The 20,026-nt window shown below is 36.5% G+C and overlaps 1 protein-coding gene across 2 annotated transcripts in view; it reads left to right on the top strand.

Moving 5' to 3' along the window:
• The window catches only part of BMP5 (bone morphogenetic protein 5), a 192,333-nt gene that overhangs the window by 98,092 nt on the left and 74,215 nt on the right, over positions 1 to 20,026 (top strand). For both annotated transcript variants that reach the window (XM_006893141.1, XM_006893140.1), the window contains exon 3: positions 5,836 to 5,984. In XM_006893141.1, coding sequence (XP_006893203.1) covers positions 5,836 to 5,984 — 149 coding nt within the window. The remainder of the gene's footprint in view (positions 1 to 5,835; positions 5,985 to 20,026) is intronic.

Below are 20,026 nucleotides of genomic sequence, written 5' to 3'. Positions count from 1 at the left end.
TGACTGGGGTAATGGGGATGGGTGTGTCAGAGGCAGTGCGGTTGGCGCACGATAGAGCAGGGTTTAGGGCTGTTGTGCATAGGGTCGCTATGAGTCGAAAACGACTCGACGGCACATAACAACAACAACAAGCCTCACTTACATCAATACAGATGGATTGCTGAGAAAAAAAAATGCCAGAATTTTTTGTTGTTCTTATACACCATCAAGTCATCTATGACCCATATCGGCCCTATGTACAGCAGCTCTGAAATAATGTTAGAGTATATAACTTTAATTTGCAGGAGAAAAATCACTAATCTGCAGCTTCAGAAACCCAGTGAAACTATGAGTTTTTTTTCTGACTCTAATGACAATGAATTGAGTTGAAAATTAAGGGTCAAAATATTTTTCAACAATTAGTACAGGATGCTCAAGAGATGGTGGGGAATCAAGAGATGGCGAAAGGACAAATCCTTCTCACCTTCATTTGCAGGCATGGCACTTGCATAATCTATGCTATCTTTTCAATTTAAGTTACTTCAACCTCTAGACCCTCCTCGAGGCCACTTTTAAAAAAAAGATACAGGGAACTGACAATGAGTAACATTTATTCACTAGTTCCTTCTTGACTGAGGACTGTCCAAGAAGATGTTCTTTTTCTTGCACTTAGAACATGCTTAGATCAGACTAGCAGATATGGCACAGGAGGCTGAGCCTTTGTATCGGGAATTACAAAAGAGGAGAAGCAATTGCAAACAGACCTTAGTGATCGGAATGTGAAATATGGAATGTAGGAATATTGGAGATTGCATAAATATTGACATACTAGACACTGGTGTAAAAAAATGGATTGATATGGGACATTTTGAATCAGGCAATCATATCTACAATTCTGGAAATGTAAAGGTGAGAAAAAAATGGGCTCACTTTCACAGTTAAGAAGACTATTTCTAGATCCATCTTGAAATACAATGTTGTGAGCGACAGTATACTACTATCCATACGTATACAAGGAAGATCTGTTGATTGCACTTTCATTCAAATTTGTGCACCAACAACAAGACTAAAAGAGGAGAAAACAAATAATTTCTACCGACTATTGCAATCAGAAATCAATCAAACACGCAACCAAGATACATTACTAATAATGGGTGACTGGAATGCAAAAGTGGGAACAAGGAAGAAGGATTGGCAGCGAGAGAACATGGACTTGGTGACAAAATCAGGCTATCATCACAATGATAGAATTATATACAATCAATGGTTTATTAATTGCAAACACCTTTTAGAAGAAAAAAAATAGCAACTATATACATGGACTTCACCTGATAACCTAAACAAGAATCAGATTGATTACATATGGGAGGAAAATCACTGGAGAAGCTCAATATCAGCTGTGAAAACTAGGCCCGATGCCAATTATAGATCAGATCATCAACTTCTCATGTGCAAGTTCAAACTGAAGCTAAAGAAAATAAAATATAATCTACCAAAGTTTGACCTTGAGTCTACCTGCCTAAATTTAAAGACCATCTCAGGAGCAGGTTAAAGGCATTGAATAGTAATGAGCGAAGACCAGATGAGCTGTGGGAGGATAGCAAGAATATCATCCATGAAGGATGAAAACGGTCAATACAAAGACTGAGGAAGAAGAAAAGGCCAAAATGGATGTCAAAAGAGACTCTGAATATTGCATTAGAGCACCAAGAACCCAAAGCAAAGGGTATAAGTCAAGATGTGAAGGAGCTGAACTGATTTCAAAGGGCAACACAGGAAGACAAAGCAAAATATTATAATGAAATATGCAAAAAGTTGGAGTTGGAAAATCAAAAGGCATGAATTTGTTGAGCATTTCTAAAGCTAAAGGATCTGAAGAACAATCTCAAGCCTCAAATTGCAATACTTAAGGATGTTATGGGCAGAATCCTGAATGACCCAGAAAGCAACAAGTGAAGATGGAAGGAGTACACAGAATCACTATACCAAAATGGTTTGGCTGACATGGAATAATTTGAGGGAACAACATATCATCAAGAGCCTATGGTGATGAAGGAGGAAGTTCAAGTTACACTGGAGGAATTGGCAGAAAATAAAGCCTCAGGAATTAATGGCATACCAATTGATATATTTCAACAGATGCTGCCTTGGATGTGCTCACCAGGTTGCTCCAGAAAATCTGGAGGACAATCACCTGGCCAAATGACTGCATGAGATCCATATTTATTCCCATTCTTAAAAAAGGTGACTCAACAGAGTGTGGACATTATTGAACAATATCATTAATATCACATACTAGCAAGATCTTCTGAAATGTATCCAAGAATGACTGGATAACATCAACAGAGAATTGCCAGATGTGCAGGCTGAGTTTAGAAGAGATCATGGCACTAGGGACATGTGTTTCTTTGACTATGCAAAAGCAATTGACTGTGGATCACAACAAACTGTAGCTAACAACTCTGAGAAGAATGTGAATCCCAGAACACTTGATTGTGCTTATGTGCAACCTATACTTGGACCAGGAGGCAGTTGTCAGAACAGAGCACGATAACACTGCATGGTTCAAAATTAGGAAATGTGTACACCAAGTATGCATCCTATCTCCATACGTTTTTAATTTATATGTAGAACAGATCATCCCTGGGAGGCTGGGCTGTATATGGAGGAGTGTGACATCAGGAAAGGAGGAAGACTCATCAACAACATGCATTATGTAGATATGCAGCCTTGCTTGCTAAAACTGAGGAGGGCCTAAGGCATTTGCTGCAGAAGCTCAAGGACTGCAGCCTTCAATATGGATTGAAGCTCTGCATCAAGAAAACACAGATTTCCACCACCAGGCCAATTGGCAGCATCATGATAGACTGAAGATATTGAGATTGTTAACAGCTTCAGCTTGTTTGGCTCCAAAATCAACACCTGGTACCAGAAGGCAGAAATCAAAGGACTAATTACATTGGGAAAGTTCGCTATCAGGGACCTCTCCAGAGTACTGAAGAACAATGATTTCGGTCTATACACTATTACCTAATCCAGGGCATGGTCTCTGCAATTACTTGCTCTCCATCAGAGAGCTGGGGACAATGCCCAAGGATGACAGAAGACAAATTTATGCCCTTGAGCTGTGTTGCTGGAGAAGAGTGTTGAATAAATTACTGAAAGAACAGATTTGTCCTGCAAAGGGTGAAACCAGATTGCTCCTTGGAAGTAAGGATTTTGAAGCTTCATCTGACGTAGTTTGAGAGTGTTACAAGCGGAGGGGAGGGCAATCTTTGGAGAAGAACATCATGGTTTGAAGGGTAGAGGGGCGGCGTAAGAGAGGAAGACCCTAGATGAGATGGATTGACTCATTGACCGGGGTAATGGGGGTAGGTGTGCCAGAGATGTTGACACTGGCTCAGGACGCAGTAAAGTTCAGAGGTGTTGTACAGTGATTCACTATGAATCAGAGTCAACTTGACCACACATAACAACAACAGCAGGTCTACATATTAAATATCTCCTGGAATTTCATGCCATACTTCATTTTCTTTTGAATGCAAAGTTCCTATTTATCTTGTAGCTATTACTACTGCATGGTCATTTTAGAGACCTTAAATTAGTGGACCAAAGAGAAGTGCTCCTGAATACCATGAGTAGTGATATATGCTGTTACATTGTATTAACTTCATTATGGAAAAGGATTTGTTACATATTTTATTACATATAATAATATGACATTATATATAACTTAAAATTCAGTTCTACTTATATGTAGGGATTCCAACATATATTTTAATGGGAGGCATGGCACAATTCAGTCCATAATATATGCTAAATATAATGAACACTTGTTTGCTTTCAAGCTAGTATACCCAGTTTTTATTTAAATATCAGGGAGCTCTGGTAGCCTAGTGGTAAGGAATTGTTCTGCCAGCCTGAAGGCATACAATTCAAATCCACCTGCCACTCTGCAGGACAAAGATGGTCCTCATTGCCTCTGCTATGAATCAGTTCTGACTTGGCGGTACAGAGCAGCATTTTCCTTATTAGATTTGCATCTCCTGGACAATTCTTCATCTGCGTGAATGAATTTCATGATCACATGTTCATTTTCAGGTTCCTTGTTCAGAGACAATGTTGTAGAAAAAAAATCCATTTCAATAAATTAGGCTTTGGGAATGCTCTCTAATGGTGTTGGATGGGAAGAAGTTTGAGCTATGGTGGGAATAAAATCTGGAAGATGTGTCAGTTCCTTTAAAAATTCTGGTTGGCCCTTCTGGGATGAAGATGTTTTAGTATAAGTCAAAAGTCAACTTAGTGGTTGGCTGGTCTCCTTGAGCACGGTGCCATGAGGAGAATCACCGTTAATTTCTTAGGTTGACAGTCAGTGTGTTCAAAAGTATGGGTCTGTCTTGGGAAGAGGAAGACCATGAACACCTGCCCACACTGACAGTGCCTTCATAGTTTGACTGTGTGAACACTGTGATGACCAGAGAGGCTGACTGAGATGTGTAGCATAAAGTGGAATAAACTATTCAAGTGTGAAAAAGAATTATTTTTATGAGTGTTAATGCCAGTAACACCGTGGAGATATTCTTAAAACATTCAGGTTCACATTCATAGCTATTGCTATCCTCAGAAGCCTTATTAAGTGAAGAAGCTGAGAAATCAGTACTAGGTATAGTCTGCTGCTCAATTTATAGGATTAATAATTATTGAATACAATGACTCCCTTAATGATCTTTTCTTTGCATTTCATATTTACATAATAAAATAGACAATAAAAATAGAGCACTAACACTGGCCTTGAGTATAGCAGAGATTGTGAGGGTGTCACAAGCTAGGGCAAGTTTTCAAGAGTCATTCATAGGGTTGCTGAGGGTCTAAGTCAACTTGATGGCACTTAACAACAATAGAATCATCCAAGCAGATTTTCATCACATCTTGCTTTGTGCTCCATCTCTTTGACGAGCCACAGGGATCTGAACTTGATGAGCTTTCATTTCTCGTTCTATTCAGTCCTCTGCCAATGTACCAGACTTTGAGACTGTGAGTTCAGGGAACACTTGACTACCAAGGACCAAATTAAGACCACGTCTATAATTTTTGGACTCATGTACTTATAACTTGTTAGTCAAATTTGTGTCTTCTAGGTTGCAACACCCCCATGATACATCTTGAAGGATATGTACATGTACAGCCAAGCACAATCAATAAGAGTGCATCTGAATTCCAAAATCAATCTCCATAATAGTCTATGTGTTTCCTACTGCCAAAGGGGCCCTTTAGAGTAGTGAGAGAAGATCTTCACCCTGAAACCCACAGCGTCCCTTTTCAGCAGGAAGTAGCTAAGAGAATACGCCGTCCCCTTTTCCTTATGACTCAGGGTGAAGTCTCTCTCAGGGAGGAGTGATAGGGAATGGCAAAGGACACACTGACAAAGAAGATTAATCAGAACTGGCTTTGACAAGCACTGTGGCATTTGGACAAGAACAAACTGGGAGGAGGGTAGAGAGAATAGTGCAACAATGAATGAGTGGAAGCCCAAAATCTCTGTAAATGTTTATGAAAATTAATAAAATATAATTATAGAAAAAAAAAAAAGACCACGTCTAGTATCTGTAGATGTCAATGAGAAGGAGGAAAACGAAAATTACTTTCAGATATTACTAATAGGCATCGGGTTTGAATTGGGAGCCTAACAATAAAAGGTTCTGTATCTTATTACTCATCAGTTGAGTCACTTGTTCCTTGCATTTTTTAATTAACTCCTGTTATTTTAGAGAGTGTTTTTTGCATGTTTTCAGTTAAGTGTAGGAAATTGTTATTAATTCAAACCCCTAACTCTTTTCCTACTCTTTTTCCCTTTAGGGATGCAGATCTGTTCCTGATAGACACAAGAAAGGCTCAAGCTTTAGATGTGGGTTGGCTCGTCTTTGATATCACAGTGACCAGCAATCATTGGGTGATTAATCCACAGAACAATTTGGGCTTACAGCTCTGTGCAGAAACAGGGGATGGTAAGCTCTGAATTCGATATTTCTTGTGGGACTTATTTTGACAGCTGAAAATTGAGGGTTATTTTTGTGTGGTTTAACAAATATATATTTTGCACATATGATATATACGTTAGCACATTCCACAAGATGGGGCACTATGTTAGTGTACTAAATTTATAAATGCATTGATTAAACATAAATTTATTATTAGGCCATGAGGTATAAAGAAGTATATACTAATCCTACTTTTAAGTGTTTTTGAAAACCTATATATAAAAATGATAAAGCTTCATCTCATGTACTTTGAGCACACTTTTGGGAGAGGTTATTCCTTGGAGAGGCACATCATGTTTGGAAACGGGGAGGGACAGCAGAGGAGAGGAAGACCATCAACCAAGTAGATTGGCATAGTGACTGTGGCAATGGACTTGAGTATATCAGGCATTGTGAAGATGGTATAAGATAGGATAAGGTTCAGATCTGTTGTTCATAGGATCACTATACTCGACTCAACAGCAATTAACAATAATAACAGCATATGTTGTTACTACTTATTAGTAATGTTACTGTTGATAGGACGGAGCTCTAGTTGGTTGTGGTTGTGTACCGTTGAGTCAGAACTCACCCATAGTTGACCTTCCGTTGGGCTTTCAAAGGCAGTTAATCAATTGCATGAGAGAAGATAACCCACAATGACAACCAAAGGAACATGGTTCAAATCCACCAGCTGCTTAATGAGAGAAAGAGAGGTAATCTTCTATGCACTTTTTTGGCCTCTGAAAATCCACTGGAGTGTCAGCTGTCAGTCAGTTTTAAATCAACAATATGTAACAACAACAATTGTTAATAGAGGAGGCGCATTGCTAATCCAAAGGTGGCACATCTCTGGCTATTTGAATCCACCAGTGCCTTCAAAGGACCAAGGTGAATAATCCCCTTCCGTTTAATTTGCAGCTTCTGAAAACTAGCGGTCGAATCAGCTGTGAGTCAGTTCCAACTTGACAGCAATGAGTTGTGGATTTATTTTGGTTTGTACTATCAATATAGGCGTTTGTGTTAATATGGTGTCATACATGTTAGGCTGTTAAAGAAATGCCAGTGATTTGAATCCTCTCTCCCGTCCAGTAAGAACTTACAGACTTGGAAAACCAATGGATGGTTACTGTGAGGCAGAAGGCAACTGAAGAATTTACTGTGAGTTTAAGGCAGTGGGATTTTTAGGTTAGTACTATTAGTACTGTTGAACTCTGTTGGCCTAGTGGCAAGAAGCTGTGCTGTAATTTTGAAGGCACACAGTTCAAAGCCAGAAAAAGGATGGGCAATTTCCTCCTAGACGATTAACTGCCTATGAAAACCTGCCAGAATCAGGTATGGGTCAATTCCAACTCAACGATACACAACAATAACAACTGTTACCTTGAGTCTGTCCCCTTGAATTTTAAAATCATTTTACGGAAAGTCTTAAGACATTAAAAACCAGATAATCTACAACCAGATAAGGTGTTGAGATGACACTAGATATATCATCCATGAAAAGAGCAAAAAGTCATTATAAAGATAAAGGAGAAAGGAAAAAATCACCAGAATGTGTGTCAGAAGAGACTATGAAAATTGCACTAGAACCTCAAGAAGCCAAATCAAAGGGAAGACATGCTGAAGTAAAATAGCTGAACAGATAATTTCAAAGGACAGCTCGAGATGAAAAATCAAAATATCATAACAGAATATGCACAGAACTGGAGCTGGATAATATAAAGGGGAAGTAATAATATATATGCACACACATATACATACACACATATATAGTATAAATATATTTAATATAAATATAAAGGTGAAGATCTTACTCAGCTTTTCTCAAGCTGAAAGAACTGAAAAACAAATTCAAGCTTCAAATTGCAATACTGAAAGATGGTATAGGCAAAAGTCTTGAATGATCCAGGAAGCATTTTTAAAAGGTGGAGATAATCACTGCACCACAAAGAATTCACTGACACTAAGATATTTCAGGACTTACCCTATGATCAAGAGAAAGAAAAAAGAAATGCAAATTGCAATGAAGGCACTGACAAAAAAATAAAGCCCCAGGAATCAGTGTGATAAATATTGATATGTTTCAAATAACAGATGCAGCCCTGGACTTGCTCACTAGTCTGCCCCAGAAAATTTGGAAATGATTAATTGATTAGAAAAAGATTGATATTTGTTTCATCCAACATAATGTGGAAATTACCAAACATCATGAATATCAAACACAGCATAATATTGCTGAAGGTTATGCCAAAATTTCTAGAACAGTACATTGAGAGAGAGCTACCTTGAGTTCATGTTACATTTAGAAGAAGCCATGGCACCAGGGATAAAATTCATTCTGGATGAAATCAGAGAATACTAGAAAAATGTCTTTTTATGCTTTATTGATTATACAAAGGCATTTGACTGTGTGGATGATATGGTTAATCTTAAGAAAAATGAGAATACCAGAACACTTAACTATTCCTATATGAAATTTATATCTAAACCAAGAACTTGCTGTTGTAAGAACAGAGCAGAGGAATATTTCATGGCTTAAAATTGGGAAAGATGTGTTCAGGCCTATGTCCTCTCTCCATACCTTTTTAACCTATATGTTGTGCAAATCATTCCAGAAGCTGGACCTAAGAAGCTTGTAGTATTAGAATCAGAGGAAGGCTCATCAACAACTTGCATTATGCAGAATGATACAACCTTGCTTGCAGAAGTAAGGCAGGCCTGAAGCTACTGGGGCTGTAGCCTTTTAAATAGACCACATCTCAATATTAAACAAAAAACAAAAAATACTACACCAAAAATCTTCATCACTAGACAATATCATGATAGCTGGAGAAAAGGTTAAAATTATCAATGATTTCATCTTACTTGGCTCTACAGTACTTAAAACTCTTGGTACTAGCAGACAGGAGATGAGGAGATGTGCAGCACTGGGACAGTCTGATGTTGGTTATCTCGCTAAAGTCCCGAAGAGCAATGATGTCAGTCTAAAGACTAAGGTGCGCCTAATTCAAGCTATGATATTTCCAATCACTTGCTATAGATCTGAAAGTTGGGCAATGCATAAGGATAACAAAAGTAGAATCTATACATTTGAGTTGTGGTGTTGGAGAAGAGTGTTGAACATCCCACAGACTGCCAAAATAACAAACGGGTATGTATTGGACAAAGTTCAACTAGAATGTTCCTTGGAGACAAAGTTGGTGAGGCTTCATCTCACCTATTTTAGATATTTTGTTAGAAAAGGCTGTTAACTTGGAAAAGGACATCACGCTTGGAAATGTAGAGAGTCAGAAAGAAGTAGAAGAAAATATTCAGTGAGATGGATTGATGCAGAGTCTGTGGCAATGGACTCCAATGTGTTGAAGATGATAAGGATGGTGCAGCATAGGACAGAGTTTAGATCTATTGTTCATAGGGTCTCTATGAGTTTCATTCAACTCGATTGCACTTAACTACAACCACAACACCATTTAACAAATTAAAGATTAAGTGAAAGTTAAATCTTGCTTGGATCTCTTTTAAATGGGCTCATAAAATAGGACTTCAAATATTATTGTTTTTTCTGTAACCAGTTTCAAAACCTAAGGTTAATATCATAATCACCAATAAATAAAGTTGACAGACATAAATTGAGTATATTATAGAATTAATCTAGTGAAGATTTTATGAACCCGATATTTCAATATTTCAATCTAGAAAAAGAAAATTTTGACTGCATGTGTCTGTCATAGGCAGTGTGTTAGAGTTTTCCCTCTAAACCCAGACTTTTCCATAGGCTTTCATGATAATGTTGACTTTTTGAATTCATTATAAACTATTAAAATTATAAGTTATTTTCTAATTATGGCTTTGAGTTTATCATTGAGGATCTTCAGAGTTCAAGCATTATAACTTTTGACCCAGAAGAAGACTTCTTTAAATAATCTTCCAAGAATTTTTATGACGTTAAACCACTGTACATTTATGGTCAGAAATGTGACTGGAAAATTGGTACTGTGAAGGGAGAGTATATCGTTTTCACCCTCATATCTGGCTCAAATAAGAAAAAGTGAATTAGTGGTATGTGCTTCTCTCAGACTTTTCCTTAGGGATGTGCTGGAAATAACTAACAAAACAACTTGAGTCTTAAGAAGAAATACGATCAATCTTTTTTTCTTTTAAAATCCATCCTTCTCACCCTATCTAAACATTCTGGAGGATTTTGTTGTTGCTGTTCACTTGTCTTGCTTTTCTCTTCCCATTTCCAGCTATATAATGTAATTTCTATTTTGCTTTCAATTTCTTTCTGTTTCTCTCTCTGGCAATGACTCTATATTTTGAGTTTTATACCCTCTACAATTTATTACCCTTGTATTTTGAAAGACAGTTTTCTTTTAATTTGTATTATACAAAGTATTTGCTAAAGTATTATAGTATTTAACAAAGTTTTTGTTTCCTTTGAGTCTAAAATAAATTGTTTCCTCTTCATAAATATACCCTATTCTTTTTTCTTTACTACCTGCTTTCCCCCAGTCACTGAGTCAATCTATAAATATACCCAATTCTTTGACATAAAGGTTAAGTTTTCAATATAACAGTTTATATACAGTATTTTGATGATCCCCCCCCCCCTTTGTAGGCATGGGATAGGAAAGGGTTAAGGCCTTTTGTAGTAGGGTTGCTATGAGTTGTACTTGACTCCGTAGCACCAAACAACAACAGTGTTGGCCAGTAAGTAGTAAAATTCTTGAATTTCAAAGTTGTCAGATAATGCATTCAACCAGTTTAACCTGTGGTGGATGGGTTTCAGCAGAACTTCCAGACTAAGAAAGACTCAGAAAGAGATTGCCAAGATCTCTGCCTAAGAAAATTTGTCAATGATAAGCTTTTGAGTGGTAGTAGATCATTATCTGTTATAAAACCAGAAGATGAGCTCCTTAGGTTGGAACATACTCAAAGTATAATTGAGGGAGAGCTTAATTCTTAATGCCAAGGCTAGAGTAAAGTTTTCTGGATGCTCTATGCAATTTCCTGGATGCTACTCTTGGCTTTTTATATCCTCCCACAATTCATCTGGTCTTGACTCATTAGTGTTCAAATCCTCAAACCTGTTCCTGAGATGGTTCTGAAATTCAGGTGGGATAGACTCAAGGTCATATTTTGATTCCCGTGCTTTTGGTGTAATTTTCCTTTGCTTCAGCTTGAACTTGCGTATGAGTAGTTGGTGGTCTGTTCCACAATCGGCTCCTGGCCCAGTTTTCACAGCTGATATTGACCTTCTCCAGTGTTTCCTTCTGCAGATATAATCAGTCTGATTCCTATGCAAACCATCAGGTGAAATACATGTGCATAACCTGAGTTTGTTTCTTATAAAACTTATTTGCAATGAATAAGTCATTGTGCAAAATTCAATCATTCTATCTCCAGCTTCATTTCTGTCACCGAGTCCATGTTTTCTCACTGCTGATTATTTTTTCTCTGTTCCCAACTGTTGCATTCCAGTCGCTTATTTTTAACAATAACAACAACTATGCAATTTTGGCAAGACACAAAATGAGAAGTGACAACTACAAACATTCATTAATAATTAGAGCCTGAAAGATATAAAATATGAATGTAGGAAAATGGGAAGCCACAAGAAAACGTAAAGAAGTACATAACAATCATTATCCTGGGCATTGGTGAGCTGAAATGGAGAGATATTGGACAGATAATCATGTGATCTATTACTCAAGTAGGGAGCTATGGTGGCTTAGTGGGTAAAGATTTGTACTGACAACCCAAAGGTAGGAAGTTCAAATCCACCAGTTGCTCCATGAGAAAATGATGGGCAATCACCTCCCATGTAATTTACAGCTTCTTAAAACCACTGGAAGATCAGCTATGGGTTGACAGCAATGAGTTGAGTTTTTATTTAAGTAATAAAAAATGGAAAAGGAATGACATTACATTCATTGTTAAAAAGAACATTTTTAAAATAATAAAAGAGATCTGTCCTATAGTATAATGTTTTCAGGGATTGGATAATATTCAGAGTTTCTGAGGAAGTCCAGCAAATATGACTATTATTCAAATTTACAAATAAACCCAAAGCCAAAATTGAATACTGTCTTGATTTTAACAAATGTATAAAGTCCAAAACTTGTGAAATATATAATCAAGATGGGTTGATAATTACAGGTGGTTAAAAGGAAAAGTTTTGAAATAAAAAGAAAAAATATCCATACCTGGAAAATACAGTTTGATGGTATAAATAACTCCAGAGATCACAGGATAAAATTTTGCAAAACCAATGAATACTTCATTGGAAATTCCCATTTTCTCCACACCATAAACTGTAGCTTTATGAACTAGACCTCACCAGATAGATCACATATTACTCCAACTGACTAAATATATAGAGAGTGGACTGAGAAGCTCGATATCAACAATCAGAACAAGGAGAGGGATGACAGTGGAATAGACTACTAATTGCTCATGTGTAGCTTCCAAAGAAATCTGAAAAAGTAAAAACAAGTCTACTAGATCAATAACATTACTTTGAACATTTCTCACTCTAGAGTGAATTTAGAGACCATCTTAATAATAGATTTGATGCAGTGAAAACTAATGACAAAAGGCCAGACAAATACAGGATAACATAACATCACACAGAAGAAAGCAAAAGATCATTAAGAAAACCAATAAATAAGAAAAGACCAAAAATGATAGTGATTCTAAACCTTGATCTTGAACATATGGAGGAAATAAAGTAGTAAAAGCAGTGTGCAGAAAATAGTTTGAGAAGATACACCATTATAAAGAAATGTGCAAAGATCTGAATGAAAAGATCAAAAGGGAAGATTACACTTGGCATATCTCAAGTTTAAAAATCTGAAGAGATAGATTCAAGCCTTGAATTTCAATATTGAATGTTTCTATGGGAAAACTTTCCATTTATTTGAGTAATTTCAGAAAACTTGATTATATTCATGTGCTACTTAGACCAGGAAGCTGATGTCCAAACAGAATGAGGGAACAGTTATGGTTCCAAATCAAGAAAAGAATGCATCAGAAATGTACCCTTTCTCCATACCTTTCAATATATATGAGGAACAGGTCATTTGAGTGGTGGGACTTTATGAAGATTATAACATTGGGAATGGAGAAAGACCCAACAACAACCTGTTTTATGCAGATGATGAACCTTGGTGAATGAAATTGAAGAGGACTTGAAGCATTTGCTTCAAAATGTCAAGAATTGCAGTCTTCAATGTAGATTTGCATCTAAACATAAAGAAAACAATGATTCTTACCACTGGGCTAATTGGCAGCATCATGATAGATAGAGAAGAGATTGAGATTGTTATCAATCCTATCAATTCCATTTTTCTCAGATCCACCATCAGCATTCTTGGAACCAGCAGCTAGGAAATCACAAGACAACTTGTTTGGTAAAGTTTTCTGTCAGGGACTTCTCCAGCATACTGAAGAGGAAAGATATGAGTCTGGAGAGTAATGTGTGACTGATCCCGGCCATGACCTTCTCAATTATTTGTAATGCTTCAGAGTGCTGGAAAATGACTAAGGATGACAGAAAAAATTAATATATTTGAGCTGTGATGGTGGAGAAGAGTATTGAACATACCACTGACTGCCAAGAGAACAAATAGATCTGTCCTGGAGAAGGTAAAACCAGGTTGCATCTTGGAGGCAAGGATTTTGAAACTCTGTCTCACGTACTTAGGCCATGTTGCAAGGAGGAACTAATCCTTGAAGAAAGACATCATACTTGGAAGGGTAGAGGGTCAGTCAGCACAGTTGAGATGATTTAACACAGTGACTGTTGTGATGGGTCAAATGTGTCAGACATGGTGAGGTTGGGTCAGGATTGGTTAGGGTTCAAAGTCATTATTCATAGGATTGCTATGAGCTGTCAACTTGATGATGTGTTGTAATACTAACAATTGGGCACAATTTTGAAATATGCACAAAGCATCAAAACAAGATGGGAGGAATATGTAGAGTCACTAAACTAAAAAAAAAAAAAATAGTTGATCACTGCTCAGTCATTTCAGGAAGAATATAAACAAGAATCAGGAAGAAACCCAAGCTGAATTGAAGACATTGACAAAAAACAAGGCTTAAAAAAAGTAGTGGAATATTAATCAAGGTGATTTAACAGAGAAATCAAATGCCAAGAAGTACTGATTGGTCTATGACAAGAATTTTGAAAATCATTTACCTGGCTATCCTCCTGGGGAAGTTATCTAACTGACTGCAAAAATTACTTAGCAATATCATTAATATTATACACAATAAAATTTTTAGTAAGACAGTTTTTTAATTGATTCCAACAGTCCATCTAAAAGAAACTATCAAAAATTCAATGTAAATTCAAAAACAGATACAAAATAAAGGATCTCATGACTGATGTTAGGCGAATTTTGTTGAAAGCAGAGAATACTGGTAATATTTTTAGCAGAATTTTAGTGAATATTTAAAAGCTTTCAACTGTGTGAACAGAATTTTACAGAGAAAATCATACTGCAGTAGTTAAAATAGTTTCAATCATAAGGTGAGAGGAAAGTCAGTGACAGATATTATTAAATTTTATTTATCCTGCCCCTGCAAAGAAAAAATAGCAAAGTGCCCTAATTATATTTTTGGATCAAAAGACTGTTGAAATCAAAAGGAACATTATGATTTCTCAGAAAACGTGTAGAAATATGTTCATTTGTGATAAACTCTTTTTAGAAATTTGACAAATGAACTGCAACACTTTAATGAATTTAAAGCAAATTTATTGATATTTTTATGTTGAATAGATGATTCATTGAAAGTTATATGCTTGTTCTAGTAAAACAAAGCAAACACATGATTTAAAAAATTAAAGAGAAAATATTTTACTCCTTCGTGGCAAAATCTAAAGATTCCAAAAGGGCAATATAAGTTTGAAAGAACTTAAAGAATTTCTTGTGGTGCCTAACAAACGTCTGTATTGATGTATGTATTTTTTTGTTTTTTATAGCCAGAGAATAAGCTTTGGTCTGCTTCATAATTTATGATAAGAGTAGATAAATTGGGTCATTTTTGGTTTCTTAAGTTATAAATTTACACTAATTATTTTATTTAATAAGTTTTTATTAACACTATAATAAATTCATACTAGTCATTATTCTTTCCAGCATAGGAAACACAGTTAATTACACAGTAAATATGACCTGGCTTTTAATGCTTCGACTTTTGTCCCACAACCAAACACTATACTTTTCCATCATTTGATGAAATATAGTTTAAAATCTTCTTACTAAATTATTTTCCAATCTTGGTTTTTAAATCGTTTAGGCATGGAAAAACAAAGGTAAGACTTTGGGTTGATTAGAATTTCTTTTTTAAAAAACCCTTGTTTTCAAAGATATTTTAGGTTTGGCAATACACAGAAGGAATTTTGCCAATGACTCTTTTTCTTTCTACTCAAACCCACTTATACATCAAGGAAAATTCAATCCTTATGTGTTTGATTCATTTGTATTCAAGTCGTCAAATGCTGCTTTGTCAGAATATTGCTTAATGTCCAAAAAACATTATAAAGTTCTTTCTTTTAAAATACTTCTCCAAAAGTCATTTTACTTTGAACCAAATAGCCACATAGTTTCCAACCATGTTGTTGTTGTTAGGTGCCATTTAGTCTGATCCAACTCAAACTAAACAAGCCTTTGTATGACAGAACGAAACCCTGCCAGATGTGACACGTTTTCACAATTTCTACTGTGCTTAAGCCTTTTGTTCCAGTTAATATGTCAATTCATTTCACTGAGGACCTTCCCTTTATTCCTATTCTTGTACTTACCCAACCAAGCATATTTTTTTTCTCCTGAGACTGATGCCTCCCAATATAATTGGGTTGTTGTGTACCATCCAGAGGTGACTGATGCGTAGTGAACCTTCTAGTGTGATTTTAGAGGCAGTTCATCACAGGGGAATTGATTTCCTATCTTTCTCTCTCAGAGTAGCTGGTGGGTTTGATCTGAAGACTTTGGAATTGCAGTGCAGCTTCTTAGCAGTAGACCACGATCCTCTTTTCTAAGTAATATTCTTGCTGTACTCTTCCAAGCCAAATTGGTTTATTCTTTTGAAAGTCCATGGTATATTTTATATTTTTTGCCAGCACAATTCAAAGACATCAATTCTTTGATATTCAGGTCTTTTGTAAGATGTTTCAATGTTTCTCTAATTATCCCTAAGGAAAAAGATTTCTGAAATATTAAACCATCATTTACAACCATGTTTTTGGAAAATAATAGCTTAAAAACTGTATATATTAGTGCTTGTTTGTATACTAAATGCACTTAGAGGTATGGCTAAAGATAACTTAAAATCTAAAATTTAGATATTTAATTTAAAAAAACTAAGTTAAATAATAGAGTGGAAAACTTGATTCTTGAAATGGAAATTCTAAGGAGCAATTATAAAAATTAGATTAAAATATTGGCTCAGGCAAAATATTTAAACATTAACCTTTACAACCATAAATAAAAGCCATATTAATTAACTTTAAAAGAGAGTTAGTCTGTTCTTAGTTGGCACATTGTTGTTGTTGTTGTTGTTATGTGCCGTCGAGTCGTTTGCAACTCATAGCGACCCCATGTACAACAGCCTTAAACCGTGCTCTATCCTGTGCCAATCTAATTGCCTCTGACACACCCATCCCGATTACCCCAGTCACTGAATCAATGACCTCATAGAGGGTCTTCCCCTCCTGCACTGTTCCTCCACTCTACCCAGCATGATGTCCCTCTCTAAAGACCTGTCTCTCCTTACAACATGCCCAAAGAATGTCAGATGAAGCCCCAGAATCCTTGCCTCCAAGGAGCAGCCTGGTTTAATCCTCTCTATGATGAATCTGTTTGTTTTCTTGGCAGTCCATGGTACATTCAATACTCTTCTCCAGCACCACAGCTCAAAGGCGTCAATTCTCCTTCTATCTTCCCTAGTCATTGTCCAACTCTCTGATGCATAACAAGTGATTGCAAAAACCATGGCCTGTATCAGGCAGACCTTAGTCTCCAGAGAGACACTGTTGCTCTTGAGTATTTTGGAGAGGTCCCTAACCACAGACTTTCCCATCACAATACGTTTTATGATTTCCTGGCTACTGGTGTCAAGAGTGTTGACCGTGGAGCCAAGCAAACTGAAGCTGTGAACAATCTCAAGAGAAGCAATAATAAAAATTTGTATCCTGATTTGTACTAAAGGTTGCACATAGAATATTCTCTAATTTTAGGACTTCAAAGAGAAGAAATTGAGATTGTTACCAATTTCAACTTGCTTGGTTCCACAATCAACACTCTTGATACTAGTAGCCAGGAAATTGAAAAATGAATTTTATTAGGAAAAGTCTGTTGTCAGGGACCTCTTCAGTGCATTGAAAAGCAATGATGTAAGGTGCACTTGATCATAGTCTTTGCTATTACGTGCTATGCATCAGAGAATTAGACAACGACTAAGGATGATAGAAGAAGAATCAAGGCCTTTGAGTTGTGATGCTTAAAAAAAGAGTATAGAACATATATAGACCGATAAGATCACAAACAGATCTCTCCTAATGAGGGTGAAACTAGACTGCTCCTTGGAGGCAAGAATTTTGAATCTCTGTCTCATATACTTTGGGATGTTGCCAGGAAGGAACAGTCCTTGGAGAGGGACATCAATGCTTGGAAATGTGGAGGGATAGTGCAAGAGAGGAATACCCAGGATGAAATGGTTTGACTTACTGACTGGAGTAATGGGGAAAAGAATGTCAGAGACAATGAAATTGGCTCATGATAGAGCAGGATTCAGAGCTGTTGTACACAGAGATACTATGAGTGACAAGTGATCCAATGGCCTATTACATGACACATCTTTAATTGAAGAACAATTCTTTATTGTGACAGTTTTACAGATACTTTAGAAATCTTTAATAGTGATAACCAATGATGACTTCAAAGAAGAAAGATAAGATTACTAATGTGAATTTTTTTAGTTGTCAAAACAGAGTATAGGTGATTATGTGATTAGATTCATGGTAAGCAACTGGTTGAGAAAAATTATTATGTTCCAATTTAGGAACCAATAGAAATGAACACTCTAATATATATGGAATGTTCAGTGATGTTTATATTGTTTGTACACTCATACACATTGTTGTTATTGTTGTTGTTGGTAGGTGCCATCAAGTTGAGTACTACTCATAGCAATACTATGAACAAAGGATCTGAACCCTGTTTTATCCTATGCCATCGTCACACTTCCTGACACACTAGAGCCCATTGCAGCAGTCACCACGTCAATCAACCTGGTAGAAATAAAAAAAAAAGAAATGATCAATGCTGTATTTAATTTGGTAGTTCCTGAGTCCAATATTTTTATTCATAGAAAAAAAATCACATAGCTAATTCTTGGAAGGGGACGTTAGTCTCTGCCAAGCTGTGGTGCATGTCTTCAATTTTTCAAATCCACCAGTGACTCTGAGGGAGAAAAATGGGTACTCTTCCACTGATGAGATTAAAGACTCAGAACACTTATAGAGGGTCACTATCAAACAGAGTGTGAAATTCATGCAACAATATCACTAGTATCACACATAAAATATTGTTGAAGATTATCTAAAAATGAGTGAAACAATACATTGACAGAGAACTGCCAGAAATACAAGTATGGTTTAGAGGAGTCTGTGGCACTAGGAATATAATTGCCAATGTCAGATGGATTTTGGCTGAAAGCCAAGAGAGTACCAGAGGAATGTCTATTTCATTGACTATTCAAAGGGGTTTGACTGTGTGGGTCACAACAAATTGTGCTGACTCTGAGAATGTGAATCCCAGAACACTTGATTTGTCGTAGTGCAAAACCTCTACCTAGACCAGGAAGCTGTTGTCCAAACACAACAAGGGAATACAGCATGGTTCAAAACAGACAATGTGTCAAGGATGTATATTTTTTCCCCATACTTTTCAATCTATATGCAGAATATATCATCCAGGAGGCTGGACTTTATGAAGAAGAACGTGGCATTATGTTAGATGACACAACCTTGTAATTCCGTCTTGCTTAGATCCACAATCAACACTCATGGCACCAGCAGACAGGAAATCAAAAGATGAGTTGCTTTAGGAGAAATCTGTTATCGGGGACTTCTCCTAAGTGCTAAAGAGCAATGATATCAGCCTAGAGATTAAGGTCTGTCTAGGCCATGGTTTTCTCAATTGCTTACTATGCATATGGCAGTGGACAATGACTAGGGATGACAGAAGAAGAATTGATGATTTTGAGTTGTGATGCTGGAGGAGATAATTGAGCACACTACAGACTGCCAAGAGAACCAACGGGTCTGTCGTGGAGAGGGTGAAGAACCGTGTTTCTTGTTGGAGAGAAGGATTTTTTTGAAGCTCTGACTCGTGTACTTTGGACATGTTGCCAGGAGTAACCAGTCCTTGGAGAAGGACATCCACTTGGAATGATGGAGGAACAATGCAGGAGAGGAAGACTCTGAATGATTTGATCTGACACAGTTATTATGGCAAAGGAGGGATGTGTGCCAGAGACTCAGTGATGATGTGATTGGCTCAGGTTAAGGAATGACTGAGGGCTCTTATTCATAGGATCGCTATGAGTCCAAAGTCTACTTGAAGGTACATAAAACAGGACTCAACGAACATGGTTGCAGTGACTTATTAAAATAAAACAATTAGGGAATATAAACATCAAGATAATATCTGACAAAAAAGTATGGAACTGCAAATAAAATTTTAATATTCACAGAACACAAGATTAAAAGAGAGAAGCTTGTCTTTCCTAAAGAATCCATAGAGTCCTAATATGCATTATGCTGATATTTAATGTAAAAACAATATAGAGTTCTCAGCGTATGAATGCCATATCCCATGAAATAATTGGGAATAACAGGCACTTTATGGATTGATGGAAGAATATCAGAGGGAATCTTCCAACTCAATAAACAAAAAAATATTTTAGTGGTGTCTTTATTCTCAGATTATAATCCTTGAAAATAAGTTGTTGTTGTTGTT

The sequence above is a fragment of the Elephantulus edwardii genome, unplaced genomic scaffold (assembly GCF_000299155.1).
Source record: "Elephantulus edwardii isolate Elephantulus edwardi_28Jun2011 unplaced genomic scaffold, EleEdw1.0 scaffold00124, whole genome shotgun sequence".
In the NCBI taxonomy this organism is placed as follows: Eukaryota; Metazoa; Chordata; class Mammalia; order Macroscelidea; family Macroscelididae; genus Elephantulus; species Elephantulus edwardii.
The sequence above is the reverse complement of the archived record's forward strand: the minus strand, read 5'-3'. Positions and strand labels throughout refer to the sequence as shown.